Consider the following 20,817-nt stretch of genomic DNA (forward strand, 5'->3'; position numbering starts at 1 on the left):
TGAACCAGATAAACAATATCGAACGAGAGAAGAGGAACCGTAAGATGAACTAACATCTAAGTGGATGTGCTATAATTTCACATTTGTTTTCTTCAGCTGCCCTTGACCGCACCCATACGCTCAAAGTCTAGTACAAGTCAAGCTATGTAGCTCAATACCACCACGTAATCCGGGTATTAACTACCCACAGCTAGATTAATCAGATATCAAATAACCATGGCAAAGACCTCATTCCGATATCGACGACTTCTATCGACACTAGGCCATCGATACCAACTGTTAAGGCAGATCTCATTCCGAACAACCAATCGACGAGGTAAAGAACCAAACCACTAATCTAGAGTTTGGTCTGGCCCTTTCACGGTGCCACAAGAGGACGTCATTGTAGCTAGCAATTTCTCACTCGTGACCCCAGATTTGTTATGGGGTAAAAGCGTCGACTCAACCGGGACGAGTCAGGGTGGGAAGGCTTGTTGTAAAGCTAAACTGACTTTGGCTTTGTTAATTACTCGACCCTGATTGTGATTGGAGGAGAACCATCGGAATGAGATAAGGATCCCGGTGTTATGGTTGATTCCGAGATCTGCATGAGATCGATTGATAGAGTTGATTCCGACATCCATCGCAGGTGTCATACCGCGGGGGAATTTGTAATTGATGGCTTATCGTAGGCAAGATAAGAGAGGGGGGCAAATGTTGCACATAAATACGTCCATGAACAGTCAAAATCCATTCGCTGTACAAGCAAGAACAAACCTCTCTTCTTCTTATTAATATTTTCACAATGCCTTCCAAATGCAAAGTAGCTGCTATCCAGGCCGAACCATGCTGGAACGACTTGAAAGGGAGCATTGCCAAAACAATCGGACTTATCCAAGAGGCTGCTGGTAAGGGCGCCAATGTCATTGGTTTCCCCGAGATCTTTATCCCTGGTTACCCATGGTAAGTCTAGATCTCGTGGAGCAAAGATGGTCAACTAATGAGGTATTTCTAGGACAATTTGGGCAAATTCGCCAGTCAGCAATGCTGCATTTATGAGCGAGTACTTTAGGAATTCCCTGGAGAAGGAGTCTGAGGAAATGGAACAAATTAAAACAGCTGTTCGCGAAGCTGGGGTGTTCATTGTGCTTGGATACAGCGAAAGATATCAAGGCTCCCTCTATATTTCACAGGTAGGTCGTCTGCTTCTATCGCTGCTAGTGAAACGTTACTCACCCCTGTATAGTCCTTTATCGATGAGACCGGTACTATTGTTCTTCATCGACGAAAGATCAAGCCAACCCACGTTGAGAGAGCATACTGGGGAGACGGGCAGGCCGATTCTGTCAAAGCTGTTACACCCTCCTCGTTCGGTAACATCGGCGGGTTGAACTGTTGGGAGCACACCCAGCCTCTACTACGCTACTACCAGTACTCTCAAAACTTAGATATCCAGGTGTCCAGCTGGCCTCTTTGCTGGGATGCCTTGGAGGGCCAACCTTGGCCGTATCACTTGACGCCGCCTGCTTGCAACAGATTCTCACAGGTCATGGCGATGGAAGGCGCCTGCTATGTCTTGGTCTGCTCCCAAGTACTGACAGAAGACAGTAAGGCAAAGACAGGGTTAGAAAAGTTTGACTACACCAGAGCCCCAGGTGGTGGTTTCAGTATGATCTACGGGCCTGATGGCTCTGAGCTGTGCAAACCTTTGGGACCTGGAGAAGAGGGCATTCTATATGTCGATGTTGACCTTTCATTCCGGGCCATGATGCAGCAGAATCTCGATCTGGTGGGACACTATTCACGGCCCGACTTGTTGAGTCTTAATGTGACAACAGAGACTGCCGTTCCGATCCGTCATAAGTGACACGTCTGACCGTGCCGACGGGAGCAGAGGAGGAGAGAGTGTCACGATTATATACCATAGTAATGAATGTATAGTTTTAAATCTATCACTATGATACAATGATAAAACTGGCTAGAAGAATGTAAAGTTTTCGCAGTTACCAAGAATATGGCTCAGGTTGTTAAACAATGACGGGTCAGTGTCTGCCCAGGTGGTGTCTGCAGTATCTAAGTCAAATAGACCGATTGGGATATTGGACGCCGTTGGAAGACCATTCAGTGAGATGGGGTCCCCTGTGAAGTTTGTCGCAAGTGCTGCTTCTGGGAAGCCAGAGCCCTGGTAAACTCTCATTGTCCCTGTATCAGGCACTGGCCCGAAACTCGCCCCGTTTTCCCTGTATCTCTGCGTTCTCAGTTCGTCAGTCGCTTCCCGTATGGTCTGTAATTTATCCCTCAGACGCCTCGTGATCAAGGATTCCCTTGCCAGTCGGTGGATGAGCTGCGTTGCAGTAATCACATCTGGGAGACAAGACTTGCTCTGATCGGGACTGGCATAGCAGGTAGCAAGAAGCAACGAAGACAAAGCTGTCTCCAGAAAATGGTTAAACGTCTTGTGTTGAGCATGATATATGTCAGTCTCCTTAGCCAGTCTGGCCAACACCTGTATCGAGTCTCGAGCAACCTGGATCATGACTTGAAAGTTTGATGTGTCGATGTTGTGAGACCCGAAGCGACTAGCTGCTTTGCGAAGAATAATTGTTCTCATCTGATTAGCTCGCAGATAAAGCATTAATCGTAGCTTATAGTCTCCGCGTTTCTCAGTTGCCACGTTAAATTTGTCGTCAATGCCGTGGAATTGCAATCGGCGTGGCAGGTTTTGCTGCCATTGAATAACCCGGAACTGCAGATAGTCCTGAGTTGAGCCAGAGTCTTGGAGCCTGGGTGCCATAGTGCCGAAGAAGAAGCTTCGCACATCTGAGGCTATGCCGCAAAATGAAACCATCTCTTTGAGATAAGCTAATGAATGGCTGCTGCTGTCGTTCTGTATCATTGTTCAGATTATGTACTAAGCATCGGTATTTGGGGTCATACCATTGGCAGTGATGGTCTGTTGATTTCCGAGTCTTGAACTGCAAATGGCAGTCCGGTGCCAAAGCTCCATCTTCGATCCAAGGTATATAGAGACCAGAAGAAAGTATCAGAAATCTTGTCGGCGGTGGCCTCTTCCTCTTGAGAGCTTTGTTCGTGTACAAGTCTCACGATTGTACCAATTGTTCTCCACGCCTCTTTCTCACGATCATTAAGAAAGAAGAAGATGCACTATGAAAGAACGACGGATTAATGTAAGCACAACGTGCCAGAAAGAATTCACTTACAGTCAAAGCCAATAACGTCAAATCGCCCAAGTCAGGTGACTGGAGGTGTATTTTGGGAATAGTTGAAACGAAAGCGTCTTCAACAACGGGGCTCGCGATTTCTACAGCCTTTGAGCCTTCGAAGCTTGAAACAATCGCCAGTACGAGGAAGGCAATATTTCCAACACCTTCGCTATAGAGGCTACTAGATGGCGGGCATTCGAAACCGGACCGTGTTTTTCCACCGATTATCTCATGGCTCAGCTGATCGATGTCAAGAAAGGGATACATCATGCCGACTTCCTCTTCATAGATTGCAAGAACTCGACGCCAGAAACTTTGATCGAGAGAGTCTAGTGCTCCTCGCGGAGAAATTCTTCCCTGCATGCATAACATGTCCAATTCTCTGGAGACGAAGCCCCCTGAGAAGGGGTTTGCGCTGGAATTGTTGCTTTGATGGTCAGCTTGAAATAGCTGACGCTCGGTGAGACGTATGAAATCATCGAAATTATCATATGTTAATTCCGAACCTGGAGCCTCTAGGGGCCAGCTCTGCGCTAGTGAATCCAGGCTTTCTGAGCCATCCTGCAAACTTTCTTTCTCTGACTGAACAGTCTCTGGCTCTTGGAGAGGCGCCTTTGCCCTAGTGCGAGAGGTAAGCGTCCAGACTCTAAGGTTGCAGAGTGACACGTACGAGACACAACGGGAAGATCGATAACGTGTCGCACGTGGATAGAGGCATCTTGTGTAGGCTTTACGACATCCATTACATGGTTGCTCGCCGCTGCATCTGGTCTTGCGCTGTTGGCATCTCTCGCTGTGGCGCACCTCGTCAGCAGTAGCACATATCCACGACGTGCAGAAGGTACAGACCAAGCAACGGAAGTGTAACGAGAGCGTCGCTTTTTTTCGGTTACCATTGCGTGCGAGCCATTAATACAGAGTGTTTATTAATAATGGAATCAAGTCAGGCATGCAGGGAGAGAATAAACCCCGCAATCGCAAATTATTAGACTCTGGTAGTTGGGTTGGAACTACCAAGTAAGCGCGACCTCCGATTGGCTTGTCTAGCTAACCACGCTACAAGGCATTGGGTTGATCATCTTGAATAAAACTGACATCTCTAGCACCGAGTATCGCGATAATGACGCAGGGGGAAACATCCCATCAAGACAAGTATGCTAATTTTCAGGGACGGATAGACGATATAACAGTCAGAGATTTGTATTCTACTAATTACGGATGTTGATAACTGTAATCTACTTGCCAAAGTACTTCAGTTCAAAATATCGAGCAACTGGGTATACGATCGCGGTGACCACAAAGGTTAACTCATTTGCAACATCGCCTCCGTATGTTCCAATCAACTTGCCAAGTGGTCCAGTGAACCAGGTCTCAACCATTCCCATGCACCACGCAACAACACCCAAAAGAAAGGCAACGGAGGCAGCGACGCCATGTGGCAGCCTCTCCCGTTCGTTCCAGCCCTCAAGATCGTAGTTGGCGAAGTCACGCTTGCGGAAGATGGTGTGTTCCTCGAAAAGGATGACGAGGTAGCTGGTGCACCAATAACCCAGGAGGCTAAGGAAGTCCTGCAGATATGTGTTGAGCTTTTGACGACCAACGATAGCCAGAACTATGACAATTACGAAATTACCAAGTGTCCAGACGAACCGAGGAACTTTGGCACACGGGGTGGCCATCTGTTGGAATGAAATGGCCGATGAGTAGAGGGACATGATGTTGGTGTTGATGCCGCTGAAGGATAGCAGGACGAGAAGCAACTTGGCGAAGCCTCGAGGATGCAGCATGTCTCTGATGAGGAAGCCAAGACCCTGGTGAGGGTCTGTGTATGCAGTCTTCCAGGCGTCGACATTGTTAAGCGCACTGGCAACCGTAGCTCCCGCAGTCATGCCGATCGCTGTAGGGATACCAATACCAGCCGTGGTCAAGAGCCAAACTTTCAGCCTTGATGTATTGGCTGGGTAGTGCGCATAGTAGTCTGAAGCCATCGTCGCCCACGACGCGGAGCTGCCGTAAACGATGGCAATCAGAGAAAGCACATTGCCCGAGAGATCTATGCCTGAACTAGAGGCAGGGGTCTTGCTGTCGGCGTACGGTCCCACCATGCCGAAGATGATCATGAACACGATAAAGTAGATGCACCAGGCATAGCGCTCGTAGATCAGGATGTATTTGAGACCCAAAAAGCTGATGGCGAGCGAAACCAGGGCGATGATGATAACGCCGACAACGAGAGATATGTGGCCGTCCGCGACGGCGGTAAGGGCCAGGCCGCCACTGATGGTGGCAACAGAAGCCCAACCCAGCTGTTCAATGCCGTTGAGGAACGCAATGATCTTGTTGGGATACCAACCGAAGCTGTAACGGGAGACGGAAACCTGACGTAGGCCGGTTGCCGCGCCAAAGGTAGCGCAGTATGAAGACACCGAGCCACCAAGGATAGAGGCAAAGACGTAGATGAGCAGACTCTGCTTCAAGCTCAGGCCGAACTCCCAGCCCAGGAACCCAGTGGCGAAACAGCTGATGCCCATAGTACCGGAGGCCCAAATCAGGGCCATGTTGAGCTCCTCGTGCCATGGTACGGGTCGCTTGTCCTCTTCTGTTTTGCGTACGATGGCCTCAGACTCGACCCCGAGAGCCTTGTCCATGCGAGCCTCGAAGCGGCGGAGGCTTGCCAAGACGCCGGGTCCGTAGCCAGACGACGCAGTGAAGTCTTGAACCGTCGGAATGTCGCCGCTGCCTGACTCGAGGGACAGCTCGTGGTCCCCGCCCTTGAGCTTCTCATTGTAAGATGTCATGCCTGCCTGCCTGAGTCCTTGGCTTTGTAGGAATCCGGATTGAACCAGAGGTGGGCGACAGCTGGAGACGTGGATGAGGTGAAAAGAACACAGGTCACAGAGTAAAATGGACATCGAGAGAGGCAAAGCGAGTAGGCTCTAATACTGTATTTCTAGATCCCGGGAACCCCACATCGGTTCGCACAATTGAAGATTCGACCGATAGCAGTTGCCGCTTCTCCCGTGCCCACCTAGTTATCGCACTCGTTCATGGGGTACGATACCACTGGCCTTGTTTCCATTCCTATTTTGTTGTCACACCATGCCTGTTATTGGTCGTTGTCAGACCTCCAAGCGACGATAAGCGTTACTTATCAGTTGTATGCCAGGATGTTGTGTGCCATGCGCGTGCAACTCGCGAGCATTGTGTGCGAGATGTCGTACACGCTAGAACTCAGGAACGTCGGCATTGGCTGCAGCCACTCAGTGCCTGCCAGATCCATCGCCCGATGGGGCTACTTATCAATGACCCGCCCAGAATCCGGCTACCACGGCATCGGAATAGGTGCCGTGGGGAACCAGACAAGGGACTTTTTTTCCTGCTTCCTGATGCGGGATGGTTTCACTCCACCTAGAAGCTGGAACGAACTTCCGTATTATTTTGTTTATGGCCACTTGGGCCAGCAATTTGAGTTATTCGAGACTAAGGGCCAAATGGCGGAGATGGCCGCCAAGGTCTAGAATCACCCTAGAGTACTGTATCGACTGACTAGAAACCTGTCAGATCAATTTACAAAATCAGCTAGTCGGTAAATTTACTATGCCTAGCTTAAACCCATCAGCGTTACTTAATTTATTCTGCTTATACAATATCTATTGGCCCCCCCTCGTTTGCAGGGCATCGTAAACTCTCCAATTCCAGGGCGTTTGCGAACCAGAACTCGATAAGCTGATATGTAAAGCAGATGTGTAGGCCCTGATTGTCTCGAAAGTTCTGAGAATATCACAATCTCATTATTCCTCGAGCCTGGGATTGTAGGGTTTACAGCCCCCCTCATGGTTTCCCTTACTTGTTGCTGTAATGGATTGCCTGAACGTCTCCAGAAGCCGCCAGGATGGAGGCGGGTGTATTCAAGGCTACAGACGCCTGCACTCATGATTTTCTTGGCATAATGTCTTGAGCCTGCTGGAGGGCAGAGGGAGATTCGACTTTTCTCTGTAACGTAGTAACCACATTCCGCTCATTGGTGCATTCCTGACACCAACAAACCAGTTTAAATTAGACGGACTATCAAGAGATAAGTCATAGCCATCTTAAATGGCCTGGTTTTGTCCCCTAGCCTTCATCTTTTTAAACACTTCAAGGAAGTATCTTTAAGCTGCAAGTTATTTATTTATGTACTTACAACCACAAGTGTCAACTTCCATTCAAGACATTATATAGTACTTTTGGACTACTTGTAACGTATGTATGCTGAGGGATGCGGGTATAATCATGCATATTAAATTAAGAGTCTGCAAAACTGTTAATTATCCTGTAGATAAGTTAAACAGAAAGTCTTTTCTGCATAGCGCATGTTTTTCATGGCCGCATCCCCAGATGATGCCTTCCAGAGGGGACTTGCCGTTGGCTTCCCCCAACAATTGAATAAAGAGGATCTAGGGTAAGGTAGTTGGTAGCATTTGCCAGGATCGGCCTGCTTTAGCCTAAAATTTCTAGGCCCCTTGCCTTCTGTCTCATTGGATGATGAAGTCATGCAATTTTCTTGGCCAAGGTCGTTAATGACCGCTTCCGACTCTTGGTCATTTGTTCCAACTACTTCCTCCATCATCCTGTTTAACCCTCATTCATACTTCACGCTTTTCAATACCCATACCCGGGGTATATATATATACTCCTTTCAACATCCCCATAGTTCGGTTACATCCATCAACCCTGGTCTAATCCACCTTCTGATCCCGACGTCATTCATACCCCGCGTTTTGCGATGGCGTCCATCCACCTCCTCGCCACCATAACGCTCCTCATCGTCATCGCTTCAGCCCAACAGTGCAACCTCAAGACCCTCAAAACCTCTTATCCTGCACCCGTTACCGAAGACAACTGGAGCTACGGTATTATTGCCAATGAGCTCAGACGACCTCGAGGTATTTTATTCGATAGCGAGGGTGCTCTTATTGTTATAGACTCTGGAAATGGTATAATCCATTTCGAACTCGACGATGAAGGAGGAACCTGCCTGCAAGTCAGGAAGAAGACCACTCTACTAAAGAAGGATAATGTAAGCTACTCAGATCCCGGACCTTCCATCTCTTGACCTCAACTAAGTAATATACTGTACTAGCTAAACCATGGCATCGCCCTCTCCAGAGATGGACGTACACTCTACGCTTCCACATCCGATGAGGTCTTTGCGTGGCCCTATGACCCATCTAAAGTGACCCTCAGAAACTCTTCCGTCCAGACTCTAGTCTCCAATATGACTAATGGAGGTCACACCTCACGGACCCTGCTTATCTCGCAGAAACATCCAGATATGCTGCTCGTGTCCCGCGGCAGCGATGGGAATGATGACGCAGGGGCTGAAGACCGTGACTCTGGCCGCTCTCAGATTCGTGCTTTTAACATCTCGTCTTTCGGCAGCAATTCCGATAAAAAACCGTACGATTACCTTGACGGCGTGATTATCGGCTGGGGTCTGCGCAATTCTGTCGGCGTGGCAGAGCATCCGGAGACAGGCGGCATTTTCAGCGTTGAGAATTCAGCCGATGAACTACATCGTGACGGCAAAGATATCCACAAGGACAACCCAGGCGAGGAGATGAACTTCCACGGCTATCTCAATGGCTCTGATGATCAGGGCGGTAACTACGGCTACCCTCTTTGCTATACTCTCTGGTCCACGGATAACTTCCCAGATCTCGGCGACCTCAAAATAGGCGATCAATTTCCAGCTGATCGTCAGGCTGACGGTGATAAAGCTACCGCCCTTACTGACGCGGAATGCAAGTCCGACTATGTTGCCCCAGTACTTGCATTCCAAGCCCATACCGCGCCTCTAGACCTGAAGTTTAACGAGAATGGCACAAGAGCCTATATATCTTTCCACGGAAGCTGTAAGATCCCCTTGCCTAACCCCTGACCTAGTCCACTTCTGAAACCCTCAGGGAACCGTAATCCGCCAGTTGGCTACAGAGTCTCGTACGTAGATTTCCAAAACGGCCGCCCTGCATCTTCTTCACGAAGCACAAACGCCACTACACCCATCATCTACAACAAAGATCTCTCAAAGTGTCCGGATGAATGCTTCCGCCCCGTTGGTCTGGCGTGGGACTCTAAAGGCCGACTGTGGTTCAGTTCCGACAAGACGGGCGAGGTCTTTGTGTTGAGCCAGGAGAGCGGATCAGGTTCGAGTGGAGGGAATGGATCTGAATCCGGCGCTGGCAATGACGATGATGATAACGATTCCGCCTCTCTACAGCCTGGATCGGCTGCTTTCATTATAACTCTTGCCGCTTTGATTATAGGAGGCTTACTTGCGTGATACTTCTAAGCGAAGGGTTTTCTTGAACTGCAAATTGATAATGGCTGAATTCGATTAAACATGTGTATACAATAGGGTTCTACGTTCTGATTACATGACTGATGTTTGACGCAAAAGCCTCTTGTTGGTCTTGAACCAGGTTTACGTCTCATTCGAACTCAATGATAATCTCAGGGGCGCCCTCAAATTCAGCAGGCATCGTGTGGACCAAACTCCAATGATTGTGGTCGTAAATCGGACTTCCCGAACCACCATATCGGCCAGCGAATGTGACCTTTGGCACGGGACTTGCATTTCCAGAGACAGATATCGTAATGCCTTGAATGTCAGCCCAAGACTGGACATCCCTCTTCGCGAGTGAGGGAGAGGCCACAAAAGTGAACACTGAACTGCTGGTCCCCTCAGGATAAGTCACTTTCAGCTTCTTTGGTGAGACTTCCATCAGGACGTGGGCCTCAGTAGGACGGAGCTGGGTGCTGTGTTAGTAAAGGCAGGTGTGAATTCCGAAGGGTATGAACTTACACTGAGCCATCCGATGCTATCATCTCCATAAGCCCAATGTGCAACAGCGGGATGGAACTGGCCTTTGTTGTTCGACGGTCCGTTTGCGCTCTGCGTCCGATACGACTGAGCTCCGATCATCAGCGACTCGCTGAGCCACGTCGTGATATTGCGGGTATCAAGGTCGTAGGGCGGATAGTAGGCCTTTCCATTGTACGTCCTCTCTCCATCAAATGTCTTCAGTGACTCCTTAAGATCATCCGAAAGTAATGAGTTGTGGAATTCTGAGTGGACGGCGATGAGTGGCGCCCAAGCCCAGTCACGGGCATGGCTCATGACTTCCGGGTACTGCCATACACCAGCCTCCTTTCTCCCGATAATGGGTGCGAGAAAGTGAGATAGGATGCCGAGAGACTCGGTCATGTCGAACGTGTATGCGCGGTCCCATGGACCAGCGAGGTTCCGCATCGCCGGATTCCACAGTTGCGATGTGTAATTCCAGACGCCGCGCAGGAGATCTGGACCTCTTTGGGAGAGAATACTATCCTCATGGCCATACTTACACCATAGTGTAAGACCAAAGAGTGAAATGCCGGTGTATGTTGCTGAGTTGAATTCAGAAAGTGTATCATGCAAATCAAAGAGGTCGATGATGTCCTTCGCATAATCCTCTCCAGCCTGTGTCATATTGTCATCGCCTATCTGGCGACCAGTCCAGCTTGTCCCGATTGCACGCATGATTGCAGGGTTGCTGTAAGATGGATAGAGGTTGTCTCCGTTGACACCACCCTCGCGGTATGAGTCGCCAATGCTGCAGTTATATAGACTGTCCAGCATAAGCCCCTTCAAATCGTCAGACAACAGATCACCGAACTCTTCGTATATCGTGATGAAGCTGAGACCGACGAAGCCACGCCAGTTCGGGTCCCACGATCCGTACATGCGGGCAGGGTACCATGGTGTTCCAACCGTTGGCTCCTCTGGTTCTCGCGTATAGTCGCCATACCACAAATCTTTGGGGTTGTCGTGCTGGTCCTTGATGACGTATCTTATGACATCCTCAGCCCTTGAGGCATCGCCGTCGCCGTTTCGTGCAAGAAGTCCGACCGCATACCATGTAGAAGCCAGTGTCTCGTGGTTCATTGCGGCATTCGAGTTGAGGTCATATAGCTGTGAGATCTTGGGGTCGTAGAACTTATCCATCCACTCCATAGAGTCTTCAACCATTGCTTTCGCCTCTCCTGATAGGGCCCATGATTGCGCAACATGGTGGGCAAGAACGCCAAGGAGACAAGCATGCACCCCACTAGAGACTTTCATATTGGCTTCAAAGATTGGAAAGGATTAAGATGTTTCTTTTGTCTGGTCTGTTCAAGAAGGTGACGGATCTCTGTGACGGTGATCGGCTAGTGTGATAGAGCAAAAGTTATATGAACAGTTGCAAAGGACTAAGGCAGACATAGCATATTTGTATTGAGCCTTCTTGCTGGTTGATTTCAGCGCGCATCTTGTGGTTCTGTGTCTTTGTCTCCTAATCCACATCTCCTAATCCAGATCCTACCTCGAAAGCAAAGCCAGCTGCTATTCGTTCCACGTGAGCCAATATGGGGTTGTCACTCGACGTTGTAGGATGAGTTCATGCAGGTAAAACCGTGGTCAGGAGATTTCGACCTGCCCTTCATAGCTCCGTGACCAGTGCATTCAATATCAATCCCTCAGAAGCTTCCACTTGAAGCGAAACCTGCTGGTTAAGGATGGTTTCTAATTGGCAGTTGCATAGCCGGGGCATTGACAAACGTCCTTGTTTCTGATGTTTCATTAGAACTCATGATACGATGTGGTAGACGAGGGCAAGAGACATATCCTCATTTCCATAAACCCTGGATCTTGTGATGCTGGGATCGATCCTGGCCAGGCACGTGGCGATTGGCAGCAGGGACTTTCCCCTTCACGGGGAAGCTCAGTCGTGGAAAATGCAATCGCCAGGGCGTTGCCGTTTAGTATTTGTTTCATGTCACCTAGCTTAGAAGACCACGCGCCGCCTGACTGGCTCTTTGTTTGGGCGGCATGAAATTCGGAAATAAATGGCTTTGATCAACGCATGGGTTAATGATGGAATGCCTACCCCTGACTATATGCGGGGACTTGTCGATCGAGCGCAACGTTGCATTTTAATCAGACTGCAAATGTGATCTGCCAGAGGATAATGTGACTAGGGGTGCACATGCGCATTCAAGGTTTAACCAACTTCACTGTAGCCGTCTCTTTATTGTCGTCTGAATGATACTGTAGTGTCCTTGCGTAAGGTCGTGCCTCAGATGTAGGGCGTGTCTGCTTTTCCACAAGCAATGACCGTGCCGCAGCCAGAAGGGACAAGAGTCGAACATGACAATATTACATAATCTTAGCAGTGCCTTTACTCTCCGAACTAAGCTAGTTTGAATCAGCTTGGTGGTTTTACCCATGTCTATATCCGCTGCGTCTGCTATCTCTTCACTTTCTCATCTAAGCGGTATATTATCCGTTTCTGTACCTGCACCGACTCACTAGGAGTCTACACTGATTGATCAGTCTAGCATCAGGGACGTAACGCGAAGTACACTTTCGCAGAATATTTCTTGGAAAAGAACTCAAGCTTTCATCGCATCAAATATTAAAACAACAGACTACGGTATAGGACCGGCGCGAAATCTGCCCTTTGAAATAAAGAAGATACAGACCTTGATGCATGGGCTTGCGAGCCAATGGGGCGGGCGTATCTGTCGAGATAGTAACAATTTTGTCACAATTGGAAACTTTGGAGCCGATGGGAGATTGAGCAAGACTCGCTTGATTTATCGCTGATAGACAAACCTGTCCCTTTACTTGTACACTGAAAAGACAAGACAGTGGGACGGCCAAGAAGAAACAATCTTCATCGGCCACCTAATATCGAGTTAGCATACAATCCAACTACTTTTAAATCAATAGATTAACAGGTCTATTGAGTAGATACTATCTAACTGGCAAAGTAGACATCCATATTGTGTACCCGTGGATATTAACATAAATCCTCTGGACAGGACATCAGACCATTCCTTACCTAAGATTCCCCTATTGAAGACAATCCTTGGATAGACAGCCTGGTTCATCGCCCGGACCCCCTCGCATTAAGGACAGTTTGAGAAAGTTCCGCTATTATCACCACGACATCTCGCTCGGGTAGCACATCCGACTTAGAGCGTTAACATCATGCCGTGATATGTCTTAACTATGCAACCAATCCGAAAACTCCCAACGCTGTTAGCTGCGAGATCCCGTAGATCGACGACGTTACTTTTAAGAATGGCTTCCAGCCCAAAGTTGACAAGGTTGAGGTTGCTATAAACTCCAACACTCGGCTCGTACCGGTCACATACCCGCATATGGTACCAGAAACCAAAATGGGGTTGGCTGATTGATGTATTGCCCGATCGTGGGGTCGTTGGCGAGGTATGGGGTCTTCTGAGCAGGAAGAAAGTAAGCCCCGTTCTGAGACGACATCTTCAATATCTTAGTTGATTAACACCAACAATCAAAGTTCATTCGACTGTTAATTACTTGAGAGGAGTTCTAGGCTTGAGAATCAATTTGGATTTATTAGGATAGCGTGAGTTTTCATCTTTCGTTGTAGTTAGTTAAGACTTCGTTCACGGATTCAATGAGCCGGGATTTGGGCCGCAAGCAGCTTGCGTGCGAATTACATTGATTCAATTAATTCCAAGATAGCTAAGGTGCCGATTAATATCGTCACCTAGCTTGACCACGCGCTAGGTCTGTCTTACGGGCAAGTTGCTCCTTGCAAGTATAGCCAGTGCCTACGCCTGATCAAATCAGAAGTTCTAATACATATTCTGCCACATCGCAGGTTGGCCAAATCCATCACTCCAAATCGCGTTGTCAAAGAGGCTCTCGCTTGAGTTCTCAACTGACCATAACAATTGATCCCACTGAAACTCTGGTACTATGGGAGCAGTCATGGCAGAGTTCTGGAGGCAAGCTGCTGCATCCAGCTGAGGATTGTAGGCGGTAGGCACAGACTGCTCCTTAGGGTTCCAGCCAGCAACCTGCAGTACTTGGTTCGATGATGCCTGGCTTTGCGTGTTGAGATTCTGTGATGTTTGCGTATTGCGACGAACTCGAATTCTGCCTATGAGTGGCACGTTGGCTGTCATTTCATTTACGGAATTGCCTCCATTCTCGTCCTGCTTGAAAAGATCACAGAGACATCGAATTGTGTGAGCGCCACGATGCGCAAAATCCGACCCCGGGCCCTCAGCCGACTTCTCTTCCATGAGCTGGAGAACTTCGGCCACTACACCCTCTATGCCAGATTTGTCAATCTGAAAGATTTGGAAATCCGGCAACGGAGAGCTGTGGGACATGAGTAGTAGCAGCACCACGGCTGTAAAGGCCTGGAGATCGAGTACGTTGAGACTGAAGAACCCAGAAGGTAGTTTCCGGCGAATGGACTGATACCTGTGAGCGACAGCTTTACATGCGTCAATGCAGGCGAAGCGGCTGTATCCGTACTCCTGGCTTCTTTCCTGTCGGAGAACGGTCGGAAGATGCGCTTTCATGAGTATACAATAGTGGACAAATTGAACTATGTGATCTGGTTTCAGATCGTCGTCCATGTCAATGGCCCACCAAGACTTGGGTGCTTCGCCAGCCAACGCCCTTGCTTGACGGGCAACTTCCAATGCAGCTGTGTATGACTTTGACTTCGAATCTTGCCCCCCGCTGATATCGTCGAGACCAAAGACTTCAGGGGTGATATCCATAAGCCGACTGAGATATATAGAAGGTTGAACGACGCCATCTACCATGATAGGAAAGGGTGCCGTGTTCGAAAAGCGTCTTGTGTAAGGAGGGAGATTGACAAGCATGCCTACCATGCGGTCGATAGTGCACATGAGCTCCCATACCTGTGCCTTTCTCGCAGTGTCTTCGTGAACAACCCCATTGAACTTCTTTTGCCGAGCTGATTGCACCGCCTTTGGTAAGCCCATCAGCTCACCAAGTGCGATGAAATGCCGCAGCTTCAACCAGGCCCCCTGAAGGTCTCCGCGGCCCATTAGTCTGATTCCTGTTAGATATAATAGGTACGAGGATATTGATAGTCCTCAGAGAGCTCGGTGGCCCTAACTTACAGACGGACAAAATGTAAGCCCAGTCCGAGGCCAGCAATGGTACCGACTAGCCAGTCGTGGCTGAGAACCAGGCTTTCAACGGCCTCCGATACGGCTCGCGAGAAGTTCAACCGTTTTCGAGAGCTAAGGGGCGATGTCCCTGTGTCGTTACTTTGTTGGGGGATTTGCTGAGCCGTAATAGCCACTGTCAAAAGCCAAGAAGCCAGGTCAACAACATCGACATCTGGTTGGCACATCTCATCGTATCTTCCAAGCAATGCGTGATGCGAGTTGGGCGAGGCCGGCTGCGGTAGTAGCGACGCTAACATGTGCATCCAGTCGTAAGTGATTACCAACATTTCTGCGGTTTCGTCCTTGGCTGGAATCAATCGTTGTAGTGCCGGTCGCACACGCTCGCATAGGGTAGCAGAGGCTTTCTTCCGTCGCTCCAGAGCTCGTTCATGTTGCTGATTTCTGTCGAAGCTGAGGATGTCGTTGTGGAAAAGCGAGCGCAGGTGAGAGGATTCCTCCGCGATGAGGCCCTCGGAGTCGGTGGATTCGGCATCGGAACCGTCGCTGACAGGCGACCGATCGATTTCCTGCTCTAATTGAAGAGAAGGCTCGCCCCCGAGTTTGACTTGAATATCGTTGATGGTCTTGGTTAGTCGCTCAACGTGGGATTCGAGCTGTGTGATCCGGTATCGTGAGGGTAGGTGCCGCGCCTGTCGTGTGCGGGAACTCGATATTTGAGCGAGGCACGAGGTGTTCCGCTCGACACATTGTCGGCAGGTCGGTGAATCCTCGGGGATTCGGACACAGCGGACTTTTCGTCTCCTGCCTGCGTGGAAATTAGGCCTCAGGGTTGCTCGAGGTACGGGAGAAACATACACTCTCTGCAACTCTTAGTGCCTTTCCGGACTGAGGGGCTCTGCTGTGCAAGCATGAGGCCCGGGTGAGATTTGGCGAAAAACGGCCGAGACAGGCCGGGATACGACGTTAAGAACGTTTAAAAGAGGCACTAACTACGGTGCTAGGCCTCAGAGTCGAGATTTCAGGGAGTAATATGTAGTGATGTAAGGGTGAGAAGGCAAAGATGATGCGGACGACCGGACGAAATTCTAAGCCGCGGAGGCCGGGCCAGATGAGCGTCCGATTACGCTTTCCTATTTTAGGGGATAGTCGCTAAGTGGCTAACCAGTTTTGGTTTGGGTGAACATCGCGATCCACGATCGGCCATCTCCGTACTTTATTGAATCGAATTATATAAATCATCCAACAAGACGACATTACTGGAACCAAGAATCAGCAGTACTCATCTGTCCACATTGATTTCTGATACCCGACATTACTTGGCTCTCCAGCATGCTCTCATCACTGGACAAGCGTGCCAGTTTGCACCCACCGAATACAGCTGGCTTCGGCGGTGTCCCCAACAACGAAATCGACACCCCTATTTGCGCCGTCTTCATCATCCTCTATATATGTTTTGCCGCCACCAACATGACAATCTTCCAGAAGAATCGGCGACGCAACCACAAATTCATACTATCCGGCGTCCTGTTTGGCTTCTGCATGGCACGAGTTACAACGCTCGTCCTGCGCATTGCCTGGGCGAATCGACAGCAAAATGCTCGTCTGGCCATCGCAGCAAATATCTTGGTGAATGCCGGTATCCTGCTCATCTACATTCTCAACGTGGTCCTCTCCCAACGCGTCCTCCGCGCCAAGCAACCACTGGTCGGATGGCACCCGATTCCACGCGTCGGCACTAGGATTTCATATGCTCTGATCCCTGGAGCATTGATCATGTCCATTGTGTCGGTAGTGGTGCAGCTATACTCAGAGAACCAATCAGTTCGCTCTTCCTGTCGCGATGTCCAGCTCGCGTCCTTAACATACCTCTTGGTCTTTACCTGCTTACCCATCATCCATATTCTCACTGCAATATCCTTGCCCCGGCGCCAGGATGAAGAGAGTTTTGGGGAGGGGAGCATGAGGGCCAAAGTATTGATAGTGACACTATCATCCTGCATGTGTATCTTGGCCGCGGGCTTCAAAGCGGGTGCCAACTGGAGTCACCCGCGACAGCTCTCCAACCCGGCCTGGTACCATTCCAAAGCGTGCTTTTACATTCTCAACTTTATGCTCGAGATCCTCATTCTATGTCTTTTAACCTTCAGTCGCATTGATAAGCGCTTCTACATTCCCAACGGGTCTACCAAGCATGGCGATTATAGCCGCACAAAGTTGGAAGGATCTGATAGCATGCCCATGAAATAGCCTTATTATATACCATAGGTCATATAGGGATATAAACTCTACTATCTTAACTAGCTACTAATACTTCTATCTAATACCTCCTCTTTGTAATTATCTTAAAACCCTTAATATTAAGCTTTCTCCTTAAGGAATAGTTAAGTTAATATCCTTCCTTCTGGTTAATCTTAGCAGCCTAGAATAGCCATAATGCAGCTGCGGTTACTATAATATTCCTATCTGAGAAATAATATTATATGATTCTGCTATTGCTGTGACTATCTCTGAGTTTAAGCCACTGTTGAGCAACGATCTCTCCTCCTCAACTTACCAAGTCGGCCCTGAAACCTGAGGAGGTCGCTCTCGTTCATATTCCCAGGCCCCGTCACAAGCCCTAGGATCTCCTCTTATTCCTATGTTGGAGTCAGGCAAGAAGAAGACGGAAGAGAACACATATGAAACACAAGGTAGTGCTAGTCATCCTATTAGGGGGGATGAGCTATGGATCGTGGGATTTTTCTCATAACCCCACGGCCCGACACTGGAGCGGGCATGCGATCCCAAAAGTGGGCTCGTGCAGGCACCTCAGCCCGAGCTCAGCACCAACTCAGCTTAAAGCGGCAGGAGCTCAGCTCTAGAAACGGAAATGGATTTTGGTATGCTTAAGTTTCGTCTCTGAGTAATTTGGTATTTACTGCTAAGAGAAAGTGCAATGCAACTGCAGGACTACTACTCAATATGAACTCGGTTGCTCAGGAGGCAGATAGGCAAGCCAGGCATAGCCACCCCTTTACCGCAAATCTGTGATTATCCATAAATAGGGATGCAGGTAGGCCTATCCTATTACCCATGAAGAAACATGACGTATATATGTTAGTTATCACCTAGCAGAAAAAATAAGTAATACGGCATAGGCTATTAGTTCTGTTGATTCTCATTCTAATTTTATCTCCTTAATCTATATTTCTAATAACCCAATTACCTGCCATGGATAGATCGTACAAAAACAACTCTAGGGTATTCTAGCTGATTGAAGATGTGAATGCATCGGCGAGCGGCGGGCTGCGGCGCTTTTGGCTGGATTTTGCGGGGTACTACGGGCGGCACTTCCTCAGCTAGTTAGCTCGGTTTCATAGGGTGTCCAAAACGAATAGACAGCTACACCGTAGAAGGAAGCCCAATTCAAGGAATAAATCTAGACCATGCAAGCGTCAAGAGTATACAGGGCAGAATTTCTTAAAATCCGTGGTATGACTAGGTTAGTAAATAAAACCTTTAATTGATAGATTTGCTTTGTTTTTGAGATCGAAACTTCGACTCTCCGCAAGTCACACCGTTGGTGTTCGCGTTACGTACCAAAAAAGCTGCACTAGCTGCAATATCGTTTTGTCTAGCAGGGACTCTCTATAGATATGCATGCTCTTGGCGATGGCGATATGCTTGGCAATCCGATTAAGCTCAGAAACACAAATAGTGAGCAGATTGCAGTTAATTTCGAACCTCGCCCTTGCCTTCTATTGGCCTAGACATCAAAAACTAAGACGTAAATTTTTTCTTTACTCCGGAGACCCACTGAATCCACTGCCTCCACTGAAAGGAGAAACAAGCTTCGGCGAGATTCCCTTTCTTCTTACCTTTAATTTTTATCTTTACTGCGATCTCTGAATCTCTTTTTATTTCTCTATGAAAAAATCTTAGTCTCGTTGTCTAAGAAAACACGAAAAAATGTCGCCCGCACGAACCGAAGTGGACCGATCGAGTGGAGACAAAGAGGCAGCTTGCTGGTCCGCGCAAGAGGATGGCTCTGAGACTAAGCCTTATGGCGCAGCCACAGCCCAGCAAGAAGCTGCTCGACAAAAGGATATTGAATTTCGCCAGAAATTTGGTGATGCCGGTCCCCTTGGCCTCTCTGGATTTGCCTTCGCGACGTTTTTGACAGCCTTGGTCAATCTCAATGTTCACGGCGTGACTGTTCCCAATATTGTCATTGGACCAGCTCTGGCTTATGGAGGCCTCGCTCAATTACTTTCTGGCATGTGGTGAGTGGCTGTTCATTTAATACAGCATGTTTACAGGTGGATTCTAATGCTTTGATTAGGGATATCGCCAATGGCAATACAGTCAGCGCCACTATTGCCTGCTCGTATGGCTGTTTCTGGATCTCTTTTGCCATCAGTATGATCCCCAGCTTCCACGTCAGGGATGCTTACCCCAGCCTTACCGACTACAACCACGCCAACGGACTATTTCTTATGGTAGGTCACTGCTTCATTTACCTACTCCAGAGCAATCCAAAACTCACATTCTGTAGGGATTCTTCATCTTCTCAGTGGCCATAACTCTGTGCTCTATGAAGTCGAATGTCTTTTCTCTGACGCTTTGCCTTCTCGTCAATTGCACCTGGCTCTTCCTCGGGGTGGCTAACCTCTGCACTGAGGAGTCGGGAGCTCCTAATGACGTGCTCCTCAAGTGCGGTGGTGTGACTGGCTTGTTGGTTTCATTCACGGCGTGGTATCTTATGTATGAAGGTCTGGCAAACAGACAGAACAGGTAAGTCTACGCATGAGTATGTGAGAATTGCACTGACAGGTCGGGTTAGCTTTGTTCTGCCACCGAATCCTGATCTTCCATGGAATCTAAGCCGAAGATCGTAGAAGGGGTCAATGGTTTTAATATAAAATAACTATCAATTTTGAGATTAGCGAATATATTTAACACTGTACTGGAAATGGCTGTTGGGATATGTTTTACACATAGAAGACATAAATCCTACCTCTCAGCTACTGGGGCTCTTGAGTATTACTAATCTATAGCAGCTTTACATCCTATAGCCACATGCCTCCATCACGTCGTTACAGTTTCACATTCATCAGGTGGCAAATTACCATGAGCCTGAAATAAGTAGAAAATAATAGATTTAGTACTAGTAGAAAAGATTGTAATCAAAGTAGAGACAACTCTGAAGCGTATATAGAATATGCCAAACGGTAACTCAATATGCATGGAATGAGTCGAGGAAGGCTTCACGAGCCGAGGTTCGAATGTAGTTGTAGGTGCTTCTCAGCCGCAGCCGCACTCTCCGCAGCCCTTCTTCTTCTTAGCGCAATACGCCTGGTTGTTGTTATACGACCCTTTACAATCTTGCCGCCTTCTACAAGGGGTCTATCGTCCATTTCCTGATTCATACTTAAGCCAACACTACGGCTTTCTCTCAACAAATAGTTTAACGGACCACCGCAGTTCCTCCAGCACCAGCCATCGGTGCATCCGTAGTCGTAATCGAGATCATGGCCTCTGCCTTTGCCCAGCGGGCACACAACTTGGTTGGGCTCCCGACGAGAGAGACCCTCCAGGCTCGCATCCCCATTTAAAGATTACCAAGCGT

The 20,817-nt window shown here is 48.5% G+C and overlaps 9 protein-coding genes across 10 annotated transcripts; 5 read left to right on the forward strand and 4 right to left on the reverse strand.

Annotated features, from left to right (window-relative positions):
* Positions 1-784: 784 nt before the first annotated feature.
* FOIG_13836 (uncharacterized protein) lies at positions 785-1,846 on the forward strand (the record flags this gene model as incomplete). The annotated part of the gene is made up of 3 exons (XM_031215009.1): positions 785-942; positions 995-1,172; positions 1,226-1,846. The coding sequence occupies 3 exons, from the start codon at positions 785-787 to the stop codon at positions 1,844-1,846; spliced, it is 957 nt and encodes a 318-aa protein (XP_031055280.1).
* Positions 1,847-1,957: 111 nt separating this feature from the next.
* On the reverse strand, positions 1,958-3,716 carry FOIG_13837 (uncharacterized protein; the record flags this gene model as incomplete). The annotated part of the gene is made up of 3 exons (XM_031215010.1): positions 3,201-3,716; positions 2,917-3,144; positions 1,958-2,866 (listed from the first exon to the last, which is right to left on the reverse strand). The coding sequence occupies exons 1-3, from the start codon at positions 3,573-3,575 to the stop codon at positions 1,958-1,960; spliced, it is 1,512 nt and encodes a 503-aa protein (XP_031055281.1). The 5' UTR covers positions 3,576-3,716.
* Positions 3,717-4,332: 616 nt separating this feature from the next.
* Positions 4,333-6,261, reverse strand: FOIG_13838 (uncharacterized protein). Its single transcript, XM_031215011.1, has one exon. It carries the CDS (start codon positions 6,113-6,115, stop codon positions 4,439-4,441), a length of 1,677 nt encoding a protein of 558 aa, XP_031055282.1. The 5' UTR covers positions 6,116-6,261; the 3' UTR covers positions 4,333-4,438.
* Positions 6,262-6,415: 154 nt separating this feature from the next.
* On the forward strand, positions 6,416-6,721 carry FOIG_13839 (uncharacterized protein; the record flags this gene model as incomplete). The annotated part of the gene is made up of 1 exon (XM_031215012.1): positions 6,416-6,721. The coding sequence occupies one exon, from the start codon at positions 6,416-6,418 to the stop codon at positions 6,719-6,721; it is 306 nt and encodes a 101-aa protein (XP_031055283.1).
* A 1,146-nt stretch (positions 6,722-7,867) lies between these two features.
* FOIG_13840 (uncharacterized protein) lies at positions 7,868-9,600 on the forward strand. Its single transcript, XM_031215013.1, has 3 exons — positions 7,868-8,262; positions 8,326-9,097; positions 9,149-9,600. The coding sequence occupies exons 1-3, from the start codon at positions 7,969-7,971 to the stop codon at positions 9,523-9,525; spliced, it is 1,443 nt and encodes a 480-aa protein (XP_031055284.1). The 5' UTR covers positions 7,868-7,968; the 3' UTR covers positions 9,526-9,600.
* Positions 9,601-9,673: 73 nt separating this feature from the next.
* Positions 9,674-11,346, reverse strand: FOIG_13841 (uncharacterized protein; the record flags this gene model as incomplete). The annotated part of the gene is made up of 2 exons (XM_031215014.1): positions 9,674-9,994; positions 10,048-11,346. 2 exons carry the CDS (start codon positions 11,344-11,346, stop codon positions 9,674-9,676), a joined length of 1,620 nt encoding a protein of 539 aa, XP_031055285.1.
* Positions 11,347-13,695: 2,349 nt separating this feature from the next.
* Positions 13,696-16,239, reverse strand: FOIG_13842 (uncharacterized protein). Of its 2 annotated transcripts, XM_031215015.1 has the most exons (3): positions 16,065-16,239; positions 15,198-16,014; positions 13,696-15,126 (listed from the first exon to the last, which is right to left on the reverse strand). In XM_031215015.1, the coding sequence occupies exons 1-3, from the start codon at positions 16,117-16,119 to the stop codon at positions 13,887-13,889; spliced, it is 2,112 nt and encodes a 703-aa protein (XP_031055286.1). In that variant the 5' UTR covers positions 16,120-16,239; the 3' UTR covers positions 13,696-13,886. The 2 variants fall into 2 exon arrangements, with proteins under 2 accessions (XP_031055286.1, XP_031055287.1); XM_031215016.1 differs by having other exon boundaries at positions 15,198-16,239.
* A 299-nt stretch (positions 16,240-16,538) lies between these two features.
* FOIG_13843 (uncharacterized protein) lies at positions 16,539-17,456 on the forward strand (the record flags this gene model as incomplete). Its single annotated transcript, XM_031215017.1, has 1 exon — positions 16,539-17,456. One exon carries the CDS (start codon positions 16,539-16,541, stop codon positions 17,454-17,456), a length of 918 nt encoding a protein of 305 aa, XP_031055288.1.
* Positions 17,457-19,079: 1,623 nt separating this feature from the next.
* FOIG_13844 (uncharacterized protein) lies at positions 19,080-20,118 on the forward strand. The gene is made up of 4 exons (XM_031215018.1): positions 19,080-19,471; positions 19,531-19,687; positions 19,744-19,982; positions 20,032-20,118. Exons 1-4 carry the CDS (start codon positions 19,158-19,160, stop codon positions 20,084-20,086), a joined length of 765 nt encoding a protein of 254 aa, XP_031055289.1. The 5' UTR covers positions 19,080-19,157; the 3' UTR covers positions 20,087-20,118.
* Positions 20,119-20,817: the final 699 nt, after the last annotated feature.

Source organism: Fusarium odoratissimum, assembly GCF_000260195.1.
Source record: "Fusarium odoratissimum NRRL 54006 unplaced genomic scaffold supercont1.36, whole genome shotgun sequence".
In the NCBI taxonomy this organism is placed as follows: Eukaryota; Fungi; Ascomycota; class Sordariomycetes; order Hypocreales; family Nectriaceae; genus Fusarium; species Fusarium odoratissimum.

Bases quoted from the DNA above. Each gene is read 5' to 3' on its own strand.
- FOIG_13838 (XM_031215011.1), bottom strand. From the start codon at position 6,115: ATGTCCATTTTACTCTGTGACCTGTGTTCTTTTCACCTCATCCACGTC.
- FOIG_13840 (XM_031215013.1), top strand. From the start codon at position 7,969: ATGGCGTCCATCCACCTCCTCGCCACCATAACGCTCCTCATCGTCATC. The intron at 8,263-8,325 runs GTAAGCTACTCA...ATACTGTACTAG, and splicing joins CTCTACTAAAGAAGGATAAT to CTAAACCATGGCATCGCCCT. The intron at 9,098-9,148 runs GTAAGATCCCCT...TGAAACCCTCAG, and splicing joins TATATCTTTCCACGGAAGCT to GGAACCGTAATCCGCCAGTT.
- FOIG_13842 (XM_031215015.1), bottom strand. From the start codon at position 16,119: ATGCTTGCACAGCAGAGCCCCTCAGTCCGGAAAGGCACTAAGAGTTGC. The intron at 16,015-16,064 runs GTATGTTTCTCC...ATTTCCACGCAG, and splicing joins CACTAAGAGTTGCAGAGAGT to GCAGGAGACGAAAAGTCCGC. The intron at 15,127-15,197 runs GTAAGTTAGGGC...AACAGGAATCAG, and splicing joins GGCTTACATTTTGTCCGTCT to ACTAATGGGCCGCGGAGACC.
- FOIG_13844 (XM_031215018.1), top strand. From the start codon at position 19,158: ATGTCGCCCGCACGAACCGAAGTGGACCGATCGAGTGGAGACAAAGAG. The intron at 19,472-19,530 runs GTGAGTGGCTGT...TGCTTTGATTAG, and splicing joins CAATTACTTTCTGGCATGTG to GGATATCGCCAATGGCAATA. The intron at 19,688-19,743 runs GTAGGTCACTGC...CACATTCTGTAG, and splicing joins CCAACGGACTATTTCTTATG to GGATTCTTCATCTTCTCAGT.